The sequence below is a fragment of the Centropristis striata genome, chromosome 20 (genome assembly GCF_030273125.1).
Source record: "Centropristis striata isolate RG_2023a ecotype Rhode Island chromosome 20, C.striata_1.0, whole genome shotgun sequence".
NCBI classification, from domain to species: Eukaryota; Metazoa; Chordata; class Actinopteri; order Perciformes; family Serranidae; genus Centropristis; species Centropristis striata.
Window position 1 is genome coordinate 5,350,628 of NC_081536.1, and position 21,433 is coordinate 5,372,060.

At 35.3% G+C, this 21,433-nt stretch overlaps 1 protein-coding gene across 1 annotated transcript; it reads left to right on the forward strand.

Moving 5' to 3' along the window:
• Positions 1–4,563: 4,563 nt before the first annotated feature.
• Positions 4,564–20,541, forward strand: mlh1 (mutL homolog 1, colon cancer, nonpolyposis type 2 (E. coli)). Its single transcript, XM_059359080.1, has 19 exons — positions 4,564–4,852; positions 5,785–5,875; positions 7,322–7,420; positions 7,516–7,589; positions 8,235–8,307; positions 8,399–8,490; positions 8,869–8,911; positions 9,052–9,140; positions 9,253–9,365; positions 9,474–9,567; positions 10,508–10,661; positions 11,475–11,782; positions 13,512–13,639; positions 15,960–16,068; positions 16,675–16,738; positions 16,815–16,979; positions 18,163–18,255; positions 20,103–20,213; positions 20,296–20,541. The coding sequence occupies exons 1-19, from the start codon at positions 4,746–4,748 to the stop codon at positions 20,449–20,451; spliced, it is 2,163 nt and encodes a 720-aa protein (XP_059215063.1). The 5' UTR covers positions 4,564–4,745; the 3' UTR covers positions 20,452–20,541.
• Positions 20,542–21,433: the final 892 nt, after the last annotated feature.

Sequence of the window (21,433 nt, forward strand, 5' to 3'; positions counted from 1 at the left end):
GTTGAAATTTGCAAGTATCTCAATGAGTGTCCAAATATGGGTTAAAGTGGTGAATCTGGGAGAAAAAAGTTGTTTTTTCCACTTTAAATCTCTTAAATCTGCAACTTTTTTTCTTGTAGATTTGCCACTTTAATCTAGTAAATTTGCAACTTTGTTCTCGAAAAATATTACCTGAAGTTACCAAATATAGTTTTTATTGGTTGTTGTGCGCAGTGGATGTTTAAGGGGAGATAGAAGGTCAACAATAAATGCCACATAGAAGTGGTGACATCATCTGAAAGCTGAGAACCTGAAGATTAATTTGATGCAGCTCAGCACTGTGTGACAAGTTGTTCTGGTCAAAAATATTGAATAAAAATTACTTAATTATTATTTATTTATTTATTGAAACCTATTAGGGGTGTATAAAGGGTCATAATATTATAGATGGCTTTCTGAAGTCCACTTCCATGATCAACTATGTCCCATAAGTTGTTGCTACCCATCCTCTGAATGCTCTAGGTCTCTAGTTTGTGGTTGTAAAGTTTCATGAGGCTGTGATTATCCGAGAGGTCACAGCAGCTCATTTAATACAGTGAGGTCGAGACTCAAGAAATGCCCTCACTGCAATAAACTGGCTACTACTGATGACTAACATCATCCCACATGAAGAAAACTGGACTCATTGAATCCACAAGAGTCTCAGATTTCCAGTGATACCCAGTTTATGTGATTCAAAGCCTGTTTATGGGACCACAGTGTGCACAAATATTCAAATACAGTAGGCGGAAATAGCAAATTTGTACTACATGATACTGCTATGTGGTTTTTGCCTTAAACTGCATGTTATGCATAAATTGGGCATATATGTAAAGAGGAGACTTGTGGGAACCCAGAGAGCTGAACCCAGATTATTATTATCATTATTTTCCGACAGCTTCCCTACATGATATCCTGACATGCTTTGGGTCTGTAGATTCCTTAGATCTTCTAGTTTCATAAAATATCATGTAGGGAATATATAATAATGCTATACCAGTATATATAGAATATATAGTATCTCCAGTATATTCCTAAAATTGAGAATTAACATTAACATTAAGTGGAGAGGTGGAGTAACTTAAAGGAGAACATGATCGCTTCGAACATCTGGAATTAATGATGACATTCCCAGTTCATATAGGAAAATGTGCCTGACATCATAGTGATGTCACTCCTGTCTTTGGGGTTGAACCCTGATGCAGAAAGAGGCTCGACAGAGCCGAATGAGCAGATCACTGCTGCAACAAATGTACAAAGTAGGACATGGATTTATCAGCCACATTTCTGTTTGATCAAACTGACTTCCTTTCATACTTTCAGTGACCTTTCAGGTTGTGCTGTCTGCTTTTATTGCCTGTGTCTGCCTGTGGTTGGCTGGTTCGTGCCACTGAAGTCTCGTTGGCAAAGATTAGCACCTTAAGTTGCTGATCAACTAAACTGTGCCAAATTAGCTCCCAGGGCTTCCTGTATGATGTGACTTTTATATAAAACGTGGTATAGGTTTCGCAGAAACACCCAGTTTTATCGCTGAGTCTCTCGTGTTCAGATGCTGTCCTGGAATGTGGTGGGATTTGCAAGATCCAAAAGGATAACAGAACAAAAGTATGATGTTGCATGAGAGAGTGAAGCCAGTCTGTTTCTCACACATCACACATTCCGAACATCAAAATAAGCTTCCTAAAGTTTGAATAAAATTGTGTTTTGTTTCAGTGCTGCATTTAATCCACACTTGGCTGTAAATACATCTCTCTGCTGCTAATCTCTCATTTCTATCACCCTCATTACATACATGGAGTCTGAAAACTACAAACTTCTAAGGGGCAATCAGATTGTCCTCACCTTTACTATTTACCTCCACAATCCCTTCTAATCTACCAATATTCACTATCCATTGTGGAATCAAATGATATAAAATCTCCATGTTTTGTTCTTCAAATGTGCATATTATTTTCTGTTTCATTCTCAAACCCAACACAAAGATTAAATTGGACATATAGGATGGAGTTTTAGACTCATAGAACTTCATACTTATTATTCACCACCCTGTCCTCTGGTTCATTTGTTTGCTTCATGCAGGTATTTGAGGATAGTGTGTTCAGGTTGGACTGCATTGAGAAGCTCTCCCCAGTCATGATATTCAAACAGCGCCACTCCCCGGACAGCCTACTTGCAGCATTTTATTCTATTGAGGTCATCCTGCCTCAAGCCGAAGTTTTGCAGCCTAGCAACATAATTTTTGGCAGCTACTGTAACAACCTCGGAGGCTCAGTAGAGAATAGATTTGTTTCATTAAAAAAAAACCCCAACATACTCATTAAATATCTCTGAGAACATTTGTATTAATTGCTGATTGCCCTAAAAAGACATGTGGCGCTGGGAGGAATGCAGACACACATGTTGTTGAGCCAACTTAGTGCAAAGTTGAATCCTGTATATGTGAATGTGCTGAGGAAAGCAATGCAGACTTAATAATTTAAACAAAAATATAGTTTTTTTTTAAACGTTTTTTTACATTTTATGTTAAAAGATTTCATAATATAATCATAATTTTCTGCCCACTTTATCAGTGGTGGAAAGTAACTAAGTACATTTACTAGTACTGTACTTAAGTACAATTTTGAGGTACTTTTACTTTATTTGAGTATTTTCATTTTATGTAACTTTTTATTTCTACTCTACACTATATTTAGAGGCAAATATTGTACTTTTATTCACTACATTTAGCTGACAGCTTTAGTTATTTTACAGGCCAAGATTTAACATAAAAAATAAATTTAAAGTGATTGGACTTGTTTTTTGTTGTTGATTACACCTCGTAAACGTATATTAAGTAGTAAATTAGCCCTATCTTGATAAAATTAAATGCTGCTTGCATAAATGCATCATAATATTAATCCAATAATATAGAAAACAATCTGAGTGGGTCCATTCTGCATAATGATTACTTTTACTTTTGATACTTTAAGTAAATTTTGATGCTGATACTTTTGTACTTTTACTTAAGTAAGTTTTGAATGCAGGACTTTTAGTTGTAGTGGAGTAATTCTGCAGTGTGGTATTTGTACTTTTACTAAAATAAAGGATCTGAATACTTCTTCCACCGCTGTACTTAATATAGTAATTAATAGAGGTCTTCCATAGTGGGTTACAGTATCTGAGGGGACAGAATCCACTTTACATACAAAGGATTTGACTGGAATGTTGTATGTATATATTAATGGACCTGGAATTTGGACTTTTCATTGTGTTAATGTTACACTAAATTCACAATTGAAAGAGACTGTAAAACACTGATCAAACAATATTGTAACAATTGGCAGGCATAGTATTGATCTGTAACTGAGTCTGACCTCTGACCTTTCTGTAGACGAGGCAAAGATACCTCTCCTAGGGGGACAATTGACTTTATCTCATTACTTCACTTTGTAGCCTAAGTAGCCACTTTAAAGTGGTACATTCCAGAGTTGGACATGCCAGAGAAAAAACACTTCAGTGTATTATCAGTGCTAAGAGATCAAAAAGAAAAGACAGAAAATAACATGTGCTATAAGCAGTGTGGAAGAAGTATTCAGTAAGTGTTCTCTTAATTAAGTTAAAGTATCAATACCACACTGTGAAATGACTCCACTACAAGTAAAAGTCCTGCATTCAAAACTTACTTGAGTAAAAGTACAAGTATCAGCATCAAAATGTATTTTTGACGATTTAATATACTGTTTCGTGGTTTAATTTATAAAAGTTTGTAATCACTTTAAATGCATCATGTTTTTTATGTTAAACCTCTACCTAAGCTTGCAGCTAAATGTAGTGGAGTAAAAAGTACAATATTTGCCTCTAAATGTAGTGGAGAAGTATTATAAAGTTGCATAAATGGAAACACTCGAGTAAAGCACGAGCACAGTACTTGAGTGAATGTACTCACTCAATTTCAACACTGGCTATAAGTGATAAATCATATTAAAGTATTCATTTGTTTATTATTCTACAGCAGAAATTTCAACCCTATGATTATACTACACTATAAGATTATATTGTATTATATATACTGTATTAGGCTCACTTAAAATATTTACAGAGAACATTTTATACATATTACCTGTATTTTTTGGGGGGGTTTTTTTGGCTAAAATTGTGGTAAAATGTGGAAAAGCTATGTAAATGTGTCGGTCTGAAACATAAAAAATAAATATTAATCCATCGTTATGAGGCGCTGTTAAGCTGCAACATCCCAAAATATTTACCAGAGAAGAAGAATCTCAGCCAATGACGTCATCCGACTCAGGACGCAGGCCCCGCCCCCACGGTTTCTCCGCGCGCAGTCTCATCAAAGATCGTGTATAATTGCGAAGATGAATCACTTCATTGTGAGAAATTACATTCATTAAATTACATTTTATCAAAAGCAACGCGTGATATAAAATTATAAATTTGTTCGATTTGTTTTTAGGAGGTGAAACAATTTAACTTTCACAATAATATCCAAACAGCGGTTATAGGAAAAGCAGAGCCAATGAAAAGACGACTTTCACTGTCGTCTGACATTTTAGGTAAGAGTGAGACCTCTTCATTTTATATCCTCTTTGGTCATATGCATGCTTTGCTTCTTGGACAAGTTGTTATGCTACATTTAAGCTTAAATACATACATATTTATCCAAATGTAAGTGTATCCACAGCTTTTACCAGCTAACTTACCTCAGAAACGTAGTGAGCAGCGCTGTAAACATGGCGGGAGTCATCCGGAGGCTCGACGAGACTGTTGTCAACAGGATAGCTGCAGGAGAAGTTATCCAGCGTCCTGCCAACGCCGTCAAAGAACTGATTGAAAACTGGTAACTGACTTGCCAACTGTTGCATTATATAGCAAGTTTGGATACTGTAAACTAAGTTAATGTCCGGAGTTTGACGTGTGGTTTAAATAACCTGCAGCGGGACCAAGATAGGTGTCAAACCCTTCTGTTTACATCACGTTTGTGGCAAAGCCGCTTATCAACACCTTGTTACACTGTTTAAAAAAAGTATTTTTTTTGTCAAAATTGTTTTTTTTTTTGCCTAAATCATCTCCTAAAATCGCCTACATCCTCAGTTGATCAGATCATGTGATTTTACCCCTTTAAGATCATCACTTCTTTGACAATTTGCCACATTCATAGGCATCAGATAAGAACCCAGCAAAGAAGAGCTGGAGGGAGATTATATAGTTATCAGTTTAATTTATCAGTGTTTTATTGTTGACACTAATATTGGCAACACTTTACTCTAAGGTGTCTACATAAGAGTGACATGAGCGTGTCATAAACATGACATGGGATGTGTCATGAACATTAATGACACTTTGAAGTAACATTAATGCTCATGATACTTGTTATGTCATGTTTCTGACAGGCTTGTGTGACTTATGTAGACACCTTCAAAATAAAGTGTTACCATATCTTGCTTAAGTCACAAAGGCATGTTCAAAAAATTGCCTAAGTCATTTATTTCTCTTAAGTTACATAATTTACACACAGTGTTATTACTATGCCAATAGCCATCCTTTGTTACATCCTTTTTGAGTGAAATGTAAAGTCATATGTTATACTATTGGTGAAGTTTTTTGTGTTTCATGCAAAACTTGGAAAAATGAGTTAAGCGATTATTTTAACAGGGTGACGACCTGTAACATAGTAACAGTCGTCTGATCCTGCAAACTGACTCAATAATTACACTTAAAATGTAACGTGGCTGTATAATAATGCCATTTGTACTTGTTAAAATATTACAGCTTGGATGCAAAGTCCACCAACATTCAGGTGACGGTGAAAGACGGCGGAATGAAGCTCCTTCAGATTCAGGACAACGGGACTGGCATCAGGGTGGGTGCAGGGAGCAGAGACCAGAGACCCACCCCTCCACTGGGTGGCTGTAGAAGGGAATTGAAATATGAAAATAGAAATTGAATCAGAAAAGATAATTTGGAAAGATGTTGTTAATAAGGATATAAGAAAAGTATTGATACACGTAAGAATCGCTTTTATGTTTTGTGTTACTATAGGGTCTCAAAAACACTATTGCTTTTTAATTAAAAGTTACATGCAAAGATTTGTACCAGACATTGTACAAAAAGAAATGCCATAATGTTGGATCTTGCAGGCATATGGTGGTGTGTTCTTTATACTGACCATTTTTGTAAAATTAACGCAATATATTGCAGTATTGAATCGTAACCCCTGTATCATTGTATCACCAGATTCTTGCCAATAGTGGTTGCTCTAGTTGCAGTGGTGGAAAAGTATTTAAAAGTATTAATACCACACTGTGAAATGACTCCACTACAAGTTAAAGTCCTGAATTCAAAACAACAAAAGTACCAGCATCACTGTACTTAAAATACCAAAAGTAAAAGTACTCATTATGCAAAATGGCCCCACTAAGAATGCTTAATATATTCTGAACATATTATCAGTTTATTTGTATTGATGCATTTATGGAAGCAGCGTTTTAATTTTGTAAAGATAGGGCTCACTTTAACTACTTAACCCTCTGAAATCTTGGTCTATTATGTCCTTTAAAAAAATCTTTACTATGCAATGTTGGTATCAGTTTTTTCAGCTCAACCTCACCTATATGTCCTAATAATTAATTTTTTACTTTTACTTACTTGGTAAAAATGTTGAACCCAAAAGAAACAAAGGAAAACATAAAATCTGATCTTGAAAATGATATTTCAATAGACATTAAATGTTGCAAATATGAATACAGGTTGCAAATATTACATATAACAGGTAAAATGAGGATAATATCTACTTCTATATTTTTATACTAAATATATTTGACCTTATCTCCGAATATAATCCAAAAAAAAAAATCTGGCATGGAGTTTTAAACCAGAATTTTAGAGGGAAGCTGATGACAAGGCTCGACGTTACTTCATTTTTATGTCTTCACGTCATGAAGAAGTAATGTGCTTTCATGGACTCTAAAGGGTTAATTTACTGTAATGATGTTTAATTTAAAAAAAAGATCTCAACCTGATAAATATAGTGGAGTAAAATTAAAATATTTACCTCAAAATGCAGTGAAGTAGAAGTATAAAGTTACATAAAATGGGAATACTCAATGATAGTAAACATACCTCAAATTCATACTTAAGTACAGTACTTAAGTTACATTCCACCACTGCCTAGTTGTTTGTTCCCTCCCTAGGTCCTCTATATATACTTATACTAAGGCTTTTGGGAAATCGATCAAGAACTGTTATGGCCACTGCCTGTATTCTGTAGTTTTCTCTGACCAGGCTGTCTGTTTTATTTTCGTGGCAGAGAGAAGATATGGAAATAGTTTGTGAGCGGTTTACCACCAGCAAACTCCAGACTTTTGAGGACCTTTCTGGTATTGCAACCTATGGATTCAGAGGAGAGGTGAAGCTCTGAGCAGCCTTCAGGTTATTTAATGTTTACATTCATTACATATGTTTGGATTACGCCACATTTATTGTCTGTATTCTTGTTTGCAGGCTCTTGCCAGTGTGAGCCATGTTGCACATGTTACCATAACGACAAAGACAGCTGATGCCAAGTGTGCCTACAGGTAAGCTAACATCCATACACTACTGGTCAAAAGTTTTAGAACACACCAACTTTTCCAGAATTTAATTGAAAAGTATGCAGTTTAATGTCTCAGTGTACTCTGAAATTAATGCACATTTGCAACATTTAAAATTCTTTATTGAGCATGATAGTGTTTTGAAAGAAAAAAAAGATTCAAAATCACATTTAATGTTGGACTAAAGGACTAAAAAAAGACACAAAATGACCAAAAAAAGACACAAAATGACAAAAAAGACACCAAAAGACACAAAATGACCAAAAAAAGACACAAAATGACTTACAAAGACATGAAAGGAATTCAAAAATGGACAAAATAGCCCAAGACTCCATAGAGTTAAGTTGTTACCCCTTTCTTGTTCCCTGAAAAAAGGCCTACTTGTATAATTCTGAAATGTACATTATTTTTCAGTTTTGGTTAACCTTACCTTTTTTTATTTACCTCTGGCAGTTCACCACTTACCTTTGTACCCTTTCAAGCTGTTCATTTGACTTGAACTGCTTGAATTTCAATAAAAAACTGGAAAAATTGGGGTGTTCTAAAAATTTTGACCGGTAGTGTACATTATAATATATCTATAAAGTGACCAGGACTGCAGAGCTCTCATGATGTATGGATTCTCTGCAGAGCCAACTACAGCGATGGCAAACTGAAAGGCCCTCCCAAACCCTGTGCCGGCAACCAGGGAACACAGATTCTTGTGAGTTAGTGGAGCACATCAACTATTACAGACTACAACTATTAAATGGATGTTCAGAAACCCCACAATCCTTTGCTCCCGCTGCCTGCAGGTGGAGGACCTCTTCTATAATGTGTCCACCAGGAGGAAAGCTTTAAAGAGCCCCAGTGATGAATACTCCAGGATTGTAGAGGTGGTCAGCAGGTCTGCCATCTTTCTTTTACTATTTATACTAGTTTTTAACTTTATTCTATTTCTATTTTATTGTATTGGTGTTGTGCTGCTGCTGGAAGTGCAATTTTATGAGGGAACCTTCCAGAGGGATTAATAAAGTATCTATCTATCTATCTATCTATCTATCTATCTATCTATCTATCTATCTATCTATCTATCTATCTATCTATCTATCTATCTATCTATCTATCTATCTATCTATCTATCTATCTATCTATCTATCTATCTATCTATCTATCTATCTATCTATCTATCTATCTATCTATCTATCTATCTATCTGTCTGTCTATTTTTTCTATTGTTGAATTTCATTGAATTTGGATTACTCATCTTAATGTTATTTTAAAGGTACGCCATACACAACTCAGGAAAAAGTTTTTCTGTCAAAAAGGTGAGACATATTTTCTTTTTCCTTTGTATTTGTGGAAAAATACATATTGTGTACATATTTTAATGAATGCACTGATAAAAAAAATCACATAAAAGGATGATTCTTTGCTTAAAGGTCACTGTTATTTATGTTTTTTCCAGCAAGGAGAGACGGTGGCAGATGTTCGGACTCTTGCCAACGCATCTGTAGTGGATAATATTCGAGGAGTTTTTGGCAATGCCGTCAGCAGGTATTAATCAACTGAAAAAAGAAAAAAACAATGCTTTGATGCTCTCGTCAGTTACGTGACCTCTTATCACCATAACGCCGACTGCGTGACCAGCTCTGTGGTATGTTCCCAGGGAGCTGATCGAAGTGGGCTGCGAGGATCAGAAGCTCGCTTATAAGATGAAAGGCTACATCTCAAACGCAAATTACTCGGTCAAGAAATGCATCCTGATCCTCTTCATCAACCGTACGTACGCTATCACAGAAGAGTTGGTGGAAATGAGGCTTGCCTGAGAAGATAATTTAATCTCTTCAGCACTCTGCTGAATGGGGATTGTGATCTGTGGTGTTTCAGATCGTCTGGTGGAGTCGAGCGCTTTGAAGAAAGCAATCGAGACTGTTTATGCTGCATACCTTCCCAAGAACACACACCCTTTTCTTTACCTCAGGTAGTGTATTTGTCTGTTGTGCTCTTGTACTCTTATGCATCACATTTTTGATTTTACAGTCATTTTGGTTGCACAATTGCATATTTTTCTGCAAAGATGTGAGTTTTTTTTTCCTCTTTTTTGTTTTCTAAGTTCAACCTCAGCTCTTGTAATAATGCTATAATAAACTGTGTAGCCAAAATATTGACAGTTAGACCCTAAAAGACCAAAATGTCCCCAGTGAAACCTATTAAAACCACAATGTTTGATCCCACAACCATTATAGCATAAATCATTAAGATTAAGATTATTTGCTGTACTAATCCCACAATGGGGAAATTCAACCTCCTGCATTTAACCCATCCTTTTTTTTTTAAACATACAAGTGAACACACCACCCAAGGAGCAGTGGGCTGCACATTACTGCGCCCGGGAAGCTTTGTGGGGACGTTAGGTGCCTTGCTCAAGGGTACTTCAGTCCTTGACCTGTCGGTCCTGGGATTCTAACCAGCGACTCTCCGGTTACAAACGATTCCTAACCTCTAGGCCACGGACTGCCCTAAATCATGCATTCTATAATTATAATTTTTTATTTTATTTTCCACCAGATTGAGTCATTTTCTAATGTTTGCCATATGGGGCAAATACATGCTAATCATTGAAAAAAATCCCTAGCATTTAATATACAGAAAATATTTCAGTTCATGTGTCTTTCTATTAGTATATAATATTTTAATGTGGTCATTTTTGTCGTCTAATTAGAGCAGCTTTTTTAAAGTGAAGTTCACTGGTGTTTTCTTTTTTTTTTTTTTTATTAAAGTATTTATTTAATTTTTAATTTTTCAACATATAATACAGACACTTACAAACAACTTACAATTTTTTTTTTTTTTAATTTTTTTTTTTTTTTCTTCCTGTCTGTTTCTGGTGTCTGTTCACTGGTGTTTTCTAATCTCCACAGCTTGGAGATCGCTCCGCAGAATGTAGACGTGAATGTCCATCCCACAAAACATGAGGTGCATTTCTTGCACGAGGACAGCGTCATCGAGAGCGTTCAGAAGCACGTAGAGAGCAAACTGCTGGGCTCCAACTCCTCACGCACGTACTTCACTCAGGTATGATGAAACTGGATCACTTTCTCTGTAAATATCTCTGTCTTTTATTACGGTAACATGTTTTAACTCCTCCCAGAGATCATCTGTCACAATAACATTGTGACTGTGTCTTCTTTGTCCTTTGGCGATACAAAATAACTGATGACACATACACTGTGTTTGTGCAGACGTTGCTGCCGGGGCTGTCGGTCTCAGGTGGAGCGTGTAACAAACACTTTAAATCTTCTAGAATCTCCCATATTCAGCTTTATGCTTCACCTTAGCTCATTAAGTCCCTAAGCGACACATACTGTGTGACTGGAAACAGAAATGTGTAAAAGTAGCTAATTTTAAAAAGCTTATTTTTTGTTAGTAGGCAAGTTTAAACCAATTTAACAATCCGTTAATAGGGTGTCCTGTGTTGCATTTAACTTGTTCTGACCATATTTCCTGAACAAATTAAAGTGACAATTTTGATACATGTTATGGAGATGCTAAATAAAAAGGAACATTTGTGTCTCTGTAAGCAGAAAATGTGTCTAGTTTTTCTCTATTTTAAAACAAAAAATATCATAAACATAAATACCATAAACGCCCATTGTAACGCTTATGTCACATCACAGATTTTTGAGATTTAGGGGTAGTATTTTTATTTTTAAAACATCAGAAATGTGTTCTATGTGGTCCACTGATAGAACACATCCTTTAAGGATAACTGGGTAACATGTTTTAACTCCTCCCAGAGATCATCTGTCACAATTACATTGTGACTGTGTCTTCTTTGTCCTTTGGCGATACAAAATAACTGATGACACATACACTGTGTTTGTGCAGACGTTGCTGCCGGGGCTGTCGGTCTCAGGTGGCAGTGAGGTCAAGTCCTCCAGCGCAGCGGCAGAGTCTAGCGAGCGGGTCTACGCTCATCAGATGGTGAGGACTGATTGTCGCGCTCAGAAGCTGGACGCCTTCCTCAAGCCGAAAGAGAAGTCGCCTCCTGACCCCGAAGCAGCCGGTCCCAGCAGCAGGGAGGCCGAGACCAAAACCGTAGAAATGGACGAGACGGATGATGTGGACATGCTGGAGGCCCTGGCAGAGCAGGAGGCAGAGGTGCCAGAAGGTGATGAAGACAGCAGCGTTCAAAGGTGAAAAAAGAAACCTGGCAGGGCTCCAGTGGGCGGGTCTGTATCAAGGTTATTATAGTTAACGAAAACTAACGAAATAACGAAAACTAAAATTGAAAAAACATTTTCGTTAACTGAAATAAAAATAAAAACTAGAGTTTTTAAAAAAACGATAACTAACTGAAACTGTATTGTGAGGTTACAAAACTAACTAAAATTATAGTGAAAATGTCCTTAGTTTTCGTTTTTGTCAACTTTTTTCATTCATAATTCAGTGTTTCTATTGGAACATGCAACACATGGTGAATATGTTTACTGAGACTTAGATGTCTACACTCCAACCAAAATTCAAAACAGATAATAACCTTATTGGGGCTGAGATGGATAAACCAAAGGAAATAAAGGCAAAATTTATTATGACCACTTTGAATCTGGCACCAACACATAGCCCATTACAAAAAAACTAAAACTAACACTAAAACTAATAAAAACTAAACTAAAACTAAGCATTTTCAAAAAATAAAAACTAAACTAAAACAAGAAAACTCACTCTAAAAACGAACTAAAACTAACTGAATTTGAAAACAAAAATTCACAACGAAATTAAAACTAAAACTAATGAAAAATCCAAAACTATTATAACCTTGGTCTGTATGTGTGGATTAAAGACTCAATCGGTGCCATTATGATTTATAAGGATACAATTTTTGCAAGTCAGATCAGGACAGGTTGGACAGGAGAGGACGTATGATTCATCCTCAAATCTGAGCAGTGACAGTAGTTGAGTTGAGCAACAGCAGGAAGAACAACATGTATCATCAATTATGAATGACGTCATTTCCACGTTAGTAACAAATGTCAAAAATTATAGTTTTTTAGCCTCTTTTTTTTAGTTATTGTTTTAATTTAGGCAAGCAAATGTACTCTACAAGACTCTACAAGTCTCATTACGTTCAGTTACTCCAGTTTTCTGCAAAACGATTTTGATAAATCCAGTGTATTTTTTTTAAATTTATTATTAAACCTTTTATTTAACCAGGAAAGGACCCATTGAGATTAAAAATATATTTTTCAAGGGAATCATGGCCAAGACAGAACAGCAGCACAAACAAAGAATAAGTCAAAGCAAAACACATAAAACACACAGATAATATTACAAGACATAGTGGTCTATGACTCTTAAAATGCTAAAAGACCAATACAAATCATGAAATCAACAACATCAGCTGAAACAACATCTGGATGAATCAATTTTCTTGCTTTTTCAATGTGGATTTAAAAGCATTCAGAGAGATCAGATCTTTGAGTTTTAATCAGTTGGTGCTCAGTACGAACTGTTGGTACTAATAAGGTGAATACTTCCTGCTAAAGTGAAGAAAAGTCAAACATCTAGCAGCAAAATGACTGCTAATGTTGCTGTGTGTCTACTGGATCGGTACTTTTTGCTCACTAAGTCACTACAACTTCATAAAATAATCATATGGCAAGATTACAGTCATGAAATCGTGGATTTCTTCTGCCCCCATGTGGCTGAAAAAGTAACTCATGCAGCCTCAACTTGTCAAGTACTTGTCGCTTTTACTGTGGTGGGACAAAATATGTGCCATCCATTGTTTGATTTAATGTGGACACATTTTCACAGGCTGTTAAGTCTGGTAGTGCTGCTGTGAGTTATTGTCCAGAGAGCCTGTAAACATGCAGAGTGTACTGTGAGCTAGAGGTGTGACAACAGTGTGTGTGTTTGAGCAAGGAAGCGACCCAGGAAAGAGCAGCAGGAGGAAGAAGACCTGACGGCTCCAGCCACGCCCAAGAGACGAGTCATCAAACTGAACAGCATCAAAGAGCTCCGAGCTGAGATCACTGACAACACACACAAAGGTAAACTAAACGTATGTCGCCATCCATTCCAGCTAAACTCTGTCGTGTTCATGAGTAACTTCCCCAGTAATTTTCCTTGCTTAAGGCTGCAACTCATCTCCAACTTGTTTCATGCTTCTTGGCACTTCATGCATCCTCTTGCATCATTGATCACACCTCGTCAGTAGCAGTTTGAGCACAATCTACAGTTCAAAGTATATGGTTTTTTTAACTCATAAGAACCCACGGTGACACGCGCGTAACAGACACAAACACAAAGTTTTAGTCTTTTTGGTCATTTCATGGTTTTTTTTGCCCATTTTGTGTTTTTTTTTTTTTTTTTTTTATCATTTTGTGGTCATTTTGTGTCCTTTTTGCTGATTTTGTGTCATTTTTAGTCATTTTTGTGTCTTTTTTTGGTCATTTTGTGTCTTTTTTTAGTCATTTTGTGTCTTTTTTTAGTCATTTTGTGTCTTTTTTGGTCATTTTGTGTCTTTTTTTAGTCATTTTGTGTCTTCTTTTAGTCATTTTGTGTCTTCTTTTTTAGTCATTTTGTGTCTTTTTTGGTCATTTAGTGCCTTTTTGATCATTTTGTGTCTTTTATTAGTCATTTTGTGTCTTTTTTTGGTCATTTTGTGTCTTTTTTTTAGTCATTTTGTGTCTTTTTTTTAGTCATTTTGTGTCTTCTTTTTTTAGTCATTTTGTGTCTTCTTTTTTTAGTCATTTTGTGTCTTTTTTGGTCATTTTGTGTCTTTTTTTAGTCATTTTGTGTCTTCTTTTAGTCATTTTGTGTCTTCTTTTTTAGTCATTTTGTGTCTTTTTTGGTCATTTAGTGCCTTTTTGATCATTTTGTGTCTTTTTTTGGTCATTTTGTGTCTTTTTTTAGTCATTTTGTGTCTTTTTTTTAGTCATTTTGTGTCTTTTTTTTAGTCATTTTGTGTCTTTTTTTTAGTCATTTTGTGTCTTCTTTTTTTAGTCATTTTGTGTCTTCTTTTTTTAGTCATTTTGTGTCTTTTTTGGTCATTTAGTGTCTTTTTTTTGATCATTTTGTGTCTTTTCTGGTCATTTTGTGTCTTTTTTGGTCATTTGTGTCTTTTATTAGTAATTTTGTGTCTTTTTGTGGTCATTTTGTTTCTTTTTTGGCTGATCTGAACTGTGCGTCTGGGATTCTGTTCAGTGAGCGGGGGTCGCGGACAACATGCATGTTAAATTTGGGGTCGCGACTCAAAAAGGTTGAGAACTACTGCCTTAGCTCATTAAGTCCCTAAGCGACACATACTGTGTGACTGGAAACAGAAATGTGTAAAAGTAGCTCATTTTAAAAAGCTTATTTTTTTGTTACTAGGCTAAGTTTAAACCAATTTAACAATAATCCGTTAATAGGGTGTCCTGTGTTGCATTTAACTTGTTCTGACCATATTTCCTGAACAAATTAAAGTGACAATTTTGATATATGTTATGGAGATGCTAAATAAAAAGGAAAATTTGTGTCTCTGTAAGCAGACAATGTGTCTAGTTTTTCTCTATTTTAAAACAAAAAATATCATAAACATAAATACCATAAACGCTCATTGTAACGCTTATGTCACATCGCAGATTTTTGCGATTTAGGGGTAGTATTTTTATTTTTAAAACACCAGAAATGTGTTCTATGTGGTCCACTTATAGAACACATCCTTTAAGGATAACTGGGTCTGGGTTCTTATGGGTTAATATCAATTCTTCTATGTACTAGAGGTGGGGGAAATAATCGATATAGCATAGTATCGCAATATTTTGCATGGCAATATTATATTGATTCATGGCCATCAGTATTTTCACCGTTTTTGTTTTTCTGGACGCTGTAGCGGAGTCACATTTAGGAATATACTGGAGATACTAGCATTATATGAAAGTAGAATATCTAAGGAATGTATGGGCAGGATATCGTGACAGGAAGTTGTCAAAATAACACAAAGTTAGGCTTTTTTATGTTTCATTCAAGAAAAATCAACAGTGAAGCTAAAAGTTGAGTAAAGTTTGAGAAAATGCTGCAGTTGTTGTTGTTGCAGTCTGTGGGTTTGACTCATTGTGGAGAAATAAAAAGACTGAAGTGAGATGAACAGACTGAGAATTTTCTCTTATTTGACAAAACAATTCTTGATTTAATTACATTTTTTGGACACAAAATGCAGTTAAACAGTTAAAACGCAATAAATTGGAAGCGCAATACTCACTACATCGCAAAATGCTTAAAACCGCAATAATATCGCATCATGACTCAAGTATTAGAATAAAATCGTATCGTGGGGCCTCTGCTGATTCACACCTCTACTATCTACTATACTATAACTTTCTCCAGGTCTTCAAGAAATGCTGCAGAATCACTCGTTTGTGGGCTGCATCAACCCTCAGTGGACTCTGATCCAACATCACACCAAACTCTACCTGCTCAACATCACCAAACTCAGGTCAGAGCCACAGGAAACACACTGTCCCCTTCAGTTGTTTCAGCTCCTGCTTTATGTGACATTTCACTCTTTGCAAGGTTATAATAGTTTTGGATTTTTCATTAGTTTTAGTTTTAATTTCTTTGTGAATTTTGTTTTCAAATTCAGTTAGTTTTAGTTAGTTTTTAGAGTGAGTTTGCTAGTTTTAGTTTAGTTTTTATTAGTTTTAGTGTTAGTTTTTTTGTAATGGGTATGTGCCTTCATTTCCTTTGGTTTATCCATCTTAGTCCCAATAAGGTTATTAACTCTTACAGTTCTGGGTGTTTTGTATTTTGGTTGAAGTGTAGACACCCCAGTCTCAGTAAACATATTTACCATGTGTTCCTGCATGTTGAAATAGAAAAACTGAATTATGTATGAAAAAAGTTGACAAAGACGAAAACTAAGGACATTTTCACTATAATTTTAGTTAGTTTTAGTTAGTTTTGTAACCACACAATATAGTTTCAGTTAGTTATCGTTTTTGAAAAAACTCTTGTTTTTATTTTTATTTCAGTTAACGAAAATGTTTTTTCAATTTTAGTTTTCGTTAACTATAATAACCTTGACTCTTTGTTTCTGCTGCAGCCAGGAGCTTTTCTACCAAATACTCATCTACGACTTTGGGAACTTTGGTGTGCTAAGACTATCTGTAAGTAAAGTCTAGCTTGTGAATGGTTGGTATAAACTGTACAGGTTGTGATGTTTATGACTGGTTGTGCTTTCAGACTCCAGCTCCACTTTATGACCTGGCCATGTTGGCTCTGGACTCTGAGGAAAGCGGCTGGACAGAAGATGATGGTCCTAAAGAGGGCCTGGCTCAGTACATAGTGGACTTTCTGAAGAAGAAAAGTGAGATGCTGGAGGACTACTTCTCCGTGGAGATAGACCAGGTCTGTTGAAACAGGGTGGTGTTTGTCTGATGGGGAGATAAATCTATAAAAACCCTGAAATTTTACATTTTCAAGTACATTTTTCTGCCTCTTATATGGAAGACATGAAAGGCAAGCATCCATTTAATCCATTTTCCAGATCGGATCTAAATTGTTTTCTCCCAGGGTATCTGTGAGGTCTTAAAAAGTCTTAAAAATAAAGTCTAAAATCCAATAATTGGAATTTAAGGCCTCAAAATGTCTAAAATTCTCTTAAAATTGCAAATATGATTTTGAAAAGGTCTTAAAAACATATTAACGTCACTTATATTTTAAACAAATGCATTAACTTTGGTCTCGCTTTTAAATGTTTTGATTTTTGAGGATGCTTTTACATAACTACAGAACTAAGTACCTGTGCAGCCCTGTCAGAATTTAAGCTGTTAATAAATTAATATACTTTGCAAGTAATTCCAGGCCTCCGATTTTCCTTCATGTCTTTTGGAGTTTTTTGCCAGTATGGATGTGAAATGGGTCTTAAATTATATTCATTATGGTCTTAAAAAAGTCTTAAATTTGACTTGTTGAGACCCTGTCTCTCCAGTTTATGGCTTAAGAACATGTGGAAAAAAGGTTTTGCCAGGATGATCTTTCTAGGTTTCTTTTATTTTTCATCTGTGAGAACAGGTGGAAACAAAATGTGTTGGATGGTGATTTCTTTTTTTGTCAGGATCAATTTTGTATTATGGTTGCAATACTTATTTTGGCCACAGGAGGCAGAAGTGAACCATTATCCAATGTTCTAATTAGTATTAAAATCATTCAGGTTATTGTTATTTTCCCCATGCACTCCAAACAAAAGGTACATATATTGTGTGTGGCAAGTTATGCAGAATTACTGTCATGTCTTTCTTTAGTGCAGATGAATTTCTTGCCAATAGAAAGACATGACAGTATTTTTTTTCTGTTACAGATGAAAGAGAAAAATGAATGAATTTAGTTGGATTAACCTGGCAAAACCTCTTTTTTCACCTGTTCTTTAGTCAGAAACACTTTGAGAATCTCTCAAACAGATTGAGAATTGATTGAGATTTTTTTTTTTTATAACTTGCCTTTTAGGATTTCTGTACCTCTCATGCTTTAGCAAAACATATTATCAGTCTGTTACTACTCAACCAAAAAAACTAAACTTTGTGCATTGTAGGAAGGAAACCTGACAGGGCTGCCGTTGCTGCTCGACAAGTACAGCCCAGTGATGGAGGGTCTCCCCATGTTCATCCTGCGCCTGGCCACCGAGGTGAACTTATCGTTCCTCTTTCCTCATATATGATGGGCAGTGGTGGAAAAAGTTTTCAGACCTCTTACTTAAGTAAAAGTACTAATACCAAACTGTGAAATGACTCCACTACAAGCAAAAGTCCTGCATTCAAAACCTACTCAAGTAAAAGTACAAAAGCATACATTATATTGTTTAATTTATCAATATCTTTCATAATGTAATATAGTTTGGGCAAGCAGCTTTCCTACTACACTCCACAGAATTTTGGTTCTTCAGAAATGTTTTGCTGTACCTGTCACCTGTACCTCTTTTTCAGAAACTCCAGATACTTACCGGTATATTCAGATCATGAAAACTTTCCAAAGCACTTTAAGAGTTATTTTAAATTTAATTCTCAGCTTCACTCTTATCCAACACGCCAATCTTTAGATCTTCATCATTCAAGATTTCTTACATGCAGAGGTCAATTTATTGTTCAATACAGGGGGACTAAATTCTGTAATCCCTTTTCCCATCTGGCAAAGAACTCCATCTCTATAAAATACTTCAAAAGATGCCTAAAAGCCCTTTTAACTGCTGTTTTAAAATTCTAATTCACACACAATTACACTTTTATATCATGTTCATTTTTGTTTTTATATTGTTATTTTTGTTATTGTCATTATAACGTGTTGATGTTATACTTATGTTTTTTCTATTATCAGTTTGTTATTTCTTTCTTATAACTATGACATTTTAGGTGGAGGCTTTAAATAAGCTCATCTGGCTTTTCTGCCTCTCCCTGCACTTTACACTATTTGTTGTCTTTGTCATTTTATGTAATTCTAACTGTGCAAATAAACCTAAACCTAAGCATCAAACTGTATACTTAAAAGTATCAAAAGTAAAAGTACTTGTTATGCAGAATGGACCCACTCAGATTGTTTTATATATTCCAAATATATTATTGGATTAATATTATAATGCATTTATGTAAGCACATTTTAACTTCCTCAAAATAGGGCTCATTTTAACTATTTAATACACCGTTATGAGGTTTAAATAAAATTTTAAATAAATAAAAAAGTCCAATCACCTAAGTTAGATCTCTATCTGAAAGTAACCAAAGCTGTCGGCTAAATGTGGTGGAGTAACAAGTGCAATATTTGCCTCAAAATGCAGTGAAGTAGAAGTATAAAGTTACATAAAAAGGGAATACTCAAAAAAATTAAAAGTACCTCAAAATTGTACTTAAGTACAGTGCTTGGTTAAACATATTTATCAATCAATCAGACTTTATTTGTATAGCACTTTTCATACAAGAGAGATGCAACACAAAGCGCTTTACATAAAAAAGAAAGGAGAAAATAATGATAATAAAAAGATAGAAAAAGATAAAGATAACGACATAGAAACAAACACCCTCCGCCCATCTCCAACCCTCCACCCCACCCACCTTCATCCCACCCATCCTATTAAAAACAAAGCACAAACTGAGGAACTGAGGAAGCGCCATCTCAACATGGAGCAGTGAGGAAACACTGGAGGCAGGTTAGAAATAAATTAGATAAAGGATAAAGTAAGATACAATAAAAATATATATATAATAATAAAAAGTAAAAGTCAATAATGACAATGGAAAGTATATATATATATATATATATACAAATAGACTAATAAATTGTAGCAAATAAATAAAATAGAAGATTTAATAACACTAAGATGCATGAGCAGAAAAATCTCTAAAAATGGTTCAGGTAAAAAAAAAAAAATTGTACTTAAGTACAGTGCTTGATTAAACATATTTAGTTACATTGCACCACTGATGAAGGGATTCTTGAAACACAAACTGTATCTGAAGGTGTTTGCTTGGCGGTGTTGTGCAGGTGAACTGGGACAATGAGAAGGAGTGCTTCAGAGACTTCAGTAAGGAGTGCAGCATGTTCTACTCCATCAGGAAGCGCTACATCCTGGAGGCCGAGCCGGGAGAGGAGCAGGTGTGAACCAGACTAAAAAACTGTTAAATGCACTCACATTTTTGACGTCTTTTGAATTTTTGATGTGTGACGCTTGTTTCAGGATGCTGAGGGGAACTCGTGGCGTTGGAAAGTCGAGCACGTTATCTTCAAAGCTTTCCGAACCCTCTTCAGTCCTCCGAAGAGCTTCAGCGAGGACGGCACCGTGCTGCAGATCGCCAACTTACCTGATCTCTATAAAGTGTTCGAGAGGTGCTGAGTCTCTTCATCAAACCAACCAGACATGCTGCTCTTACTTTTTATACTACTGTAACATTTGTTCTGTAAATAAATACTTTGTACGAGACAAGGCTTCAGATGTTTGTAAGTGAAAAACCATATTCCATGAGGTCACACAGGAGATCCTATTTAAATGTGCCAAGGCTACACATGGTTTCCTAAAAGTGAGACCTGGGACACGCAGCCAGGAAAAATAGAATCAGGTCACGAGTCCCATAACGACACGTGAGCGGTGCCAACACACAAGCTTGACTTTTATTGCAGCGACATGTTGCCTGTCAGTCAGTGAGCGGTGTGCAGGGATCAGACCTCTGTGTGAAGGAAATTAATATCATCACTAATATTTCCAAATACCTTATGGACAGTTACAAGTTTGCAACACCTGTGTGCCTGTAAAACTGAATTAGTGAGTGAAGGAAACCTGCAAAACTCAACACAGTGCAACTGTGTCTATATTTCTCCCGGTCACATGATTGAACTATAACTTAAGCCAAAGTATTTGAGAATGAAAAAAATAAACTATTAACTTTAAATGGCTAAATGTATTGAAGCCCAATTCCACCAGTTAAAAAAAAAGATGAAAATTTAGCATTCTGATTAAAAAAAGATGCTGTATAGCAAAACAACAAAGTGATTTAGTATTTCATAAGTGAGGACTGAGTATTTTAAAAAGTCAATATCTATAAATATTTTTAAAATGATTTATTTCTAAAATGACTTTGTATTTCAATCAAATTATTTTGTACTTAATAATGACTTATTTAAAAATGTTTAAAAAATACAATTTCTAAGCATTTCAATGATTTCATATTTCAAAGTAATGACTTATTATACAATTACTTAATCTTAAAATATTTAAATAAGACTTTCAAAAATTATTTTTTATCTAAAATATGTCAAAAATAATGACTTTATTCAAATCAAATAGTTTTTCAAACTAATGACATCTAAAAAAAAGACAC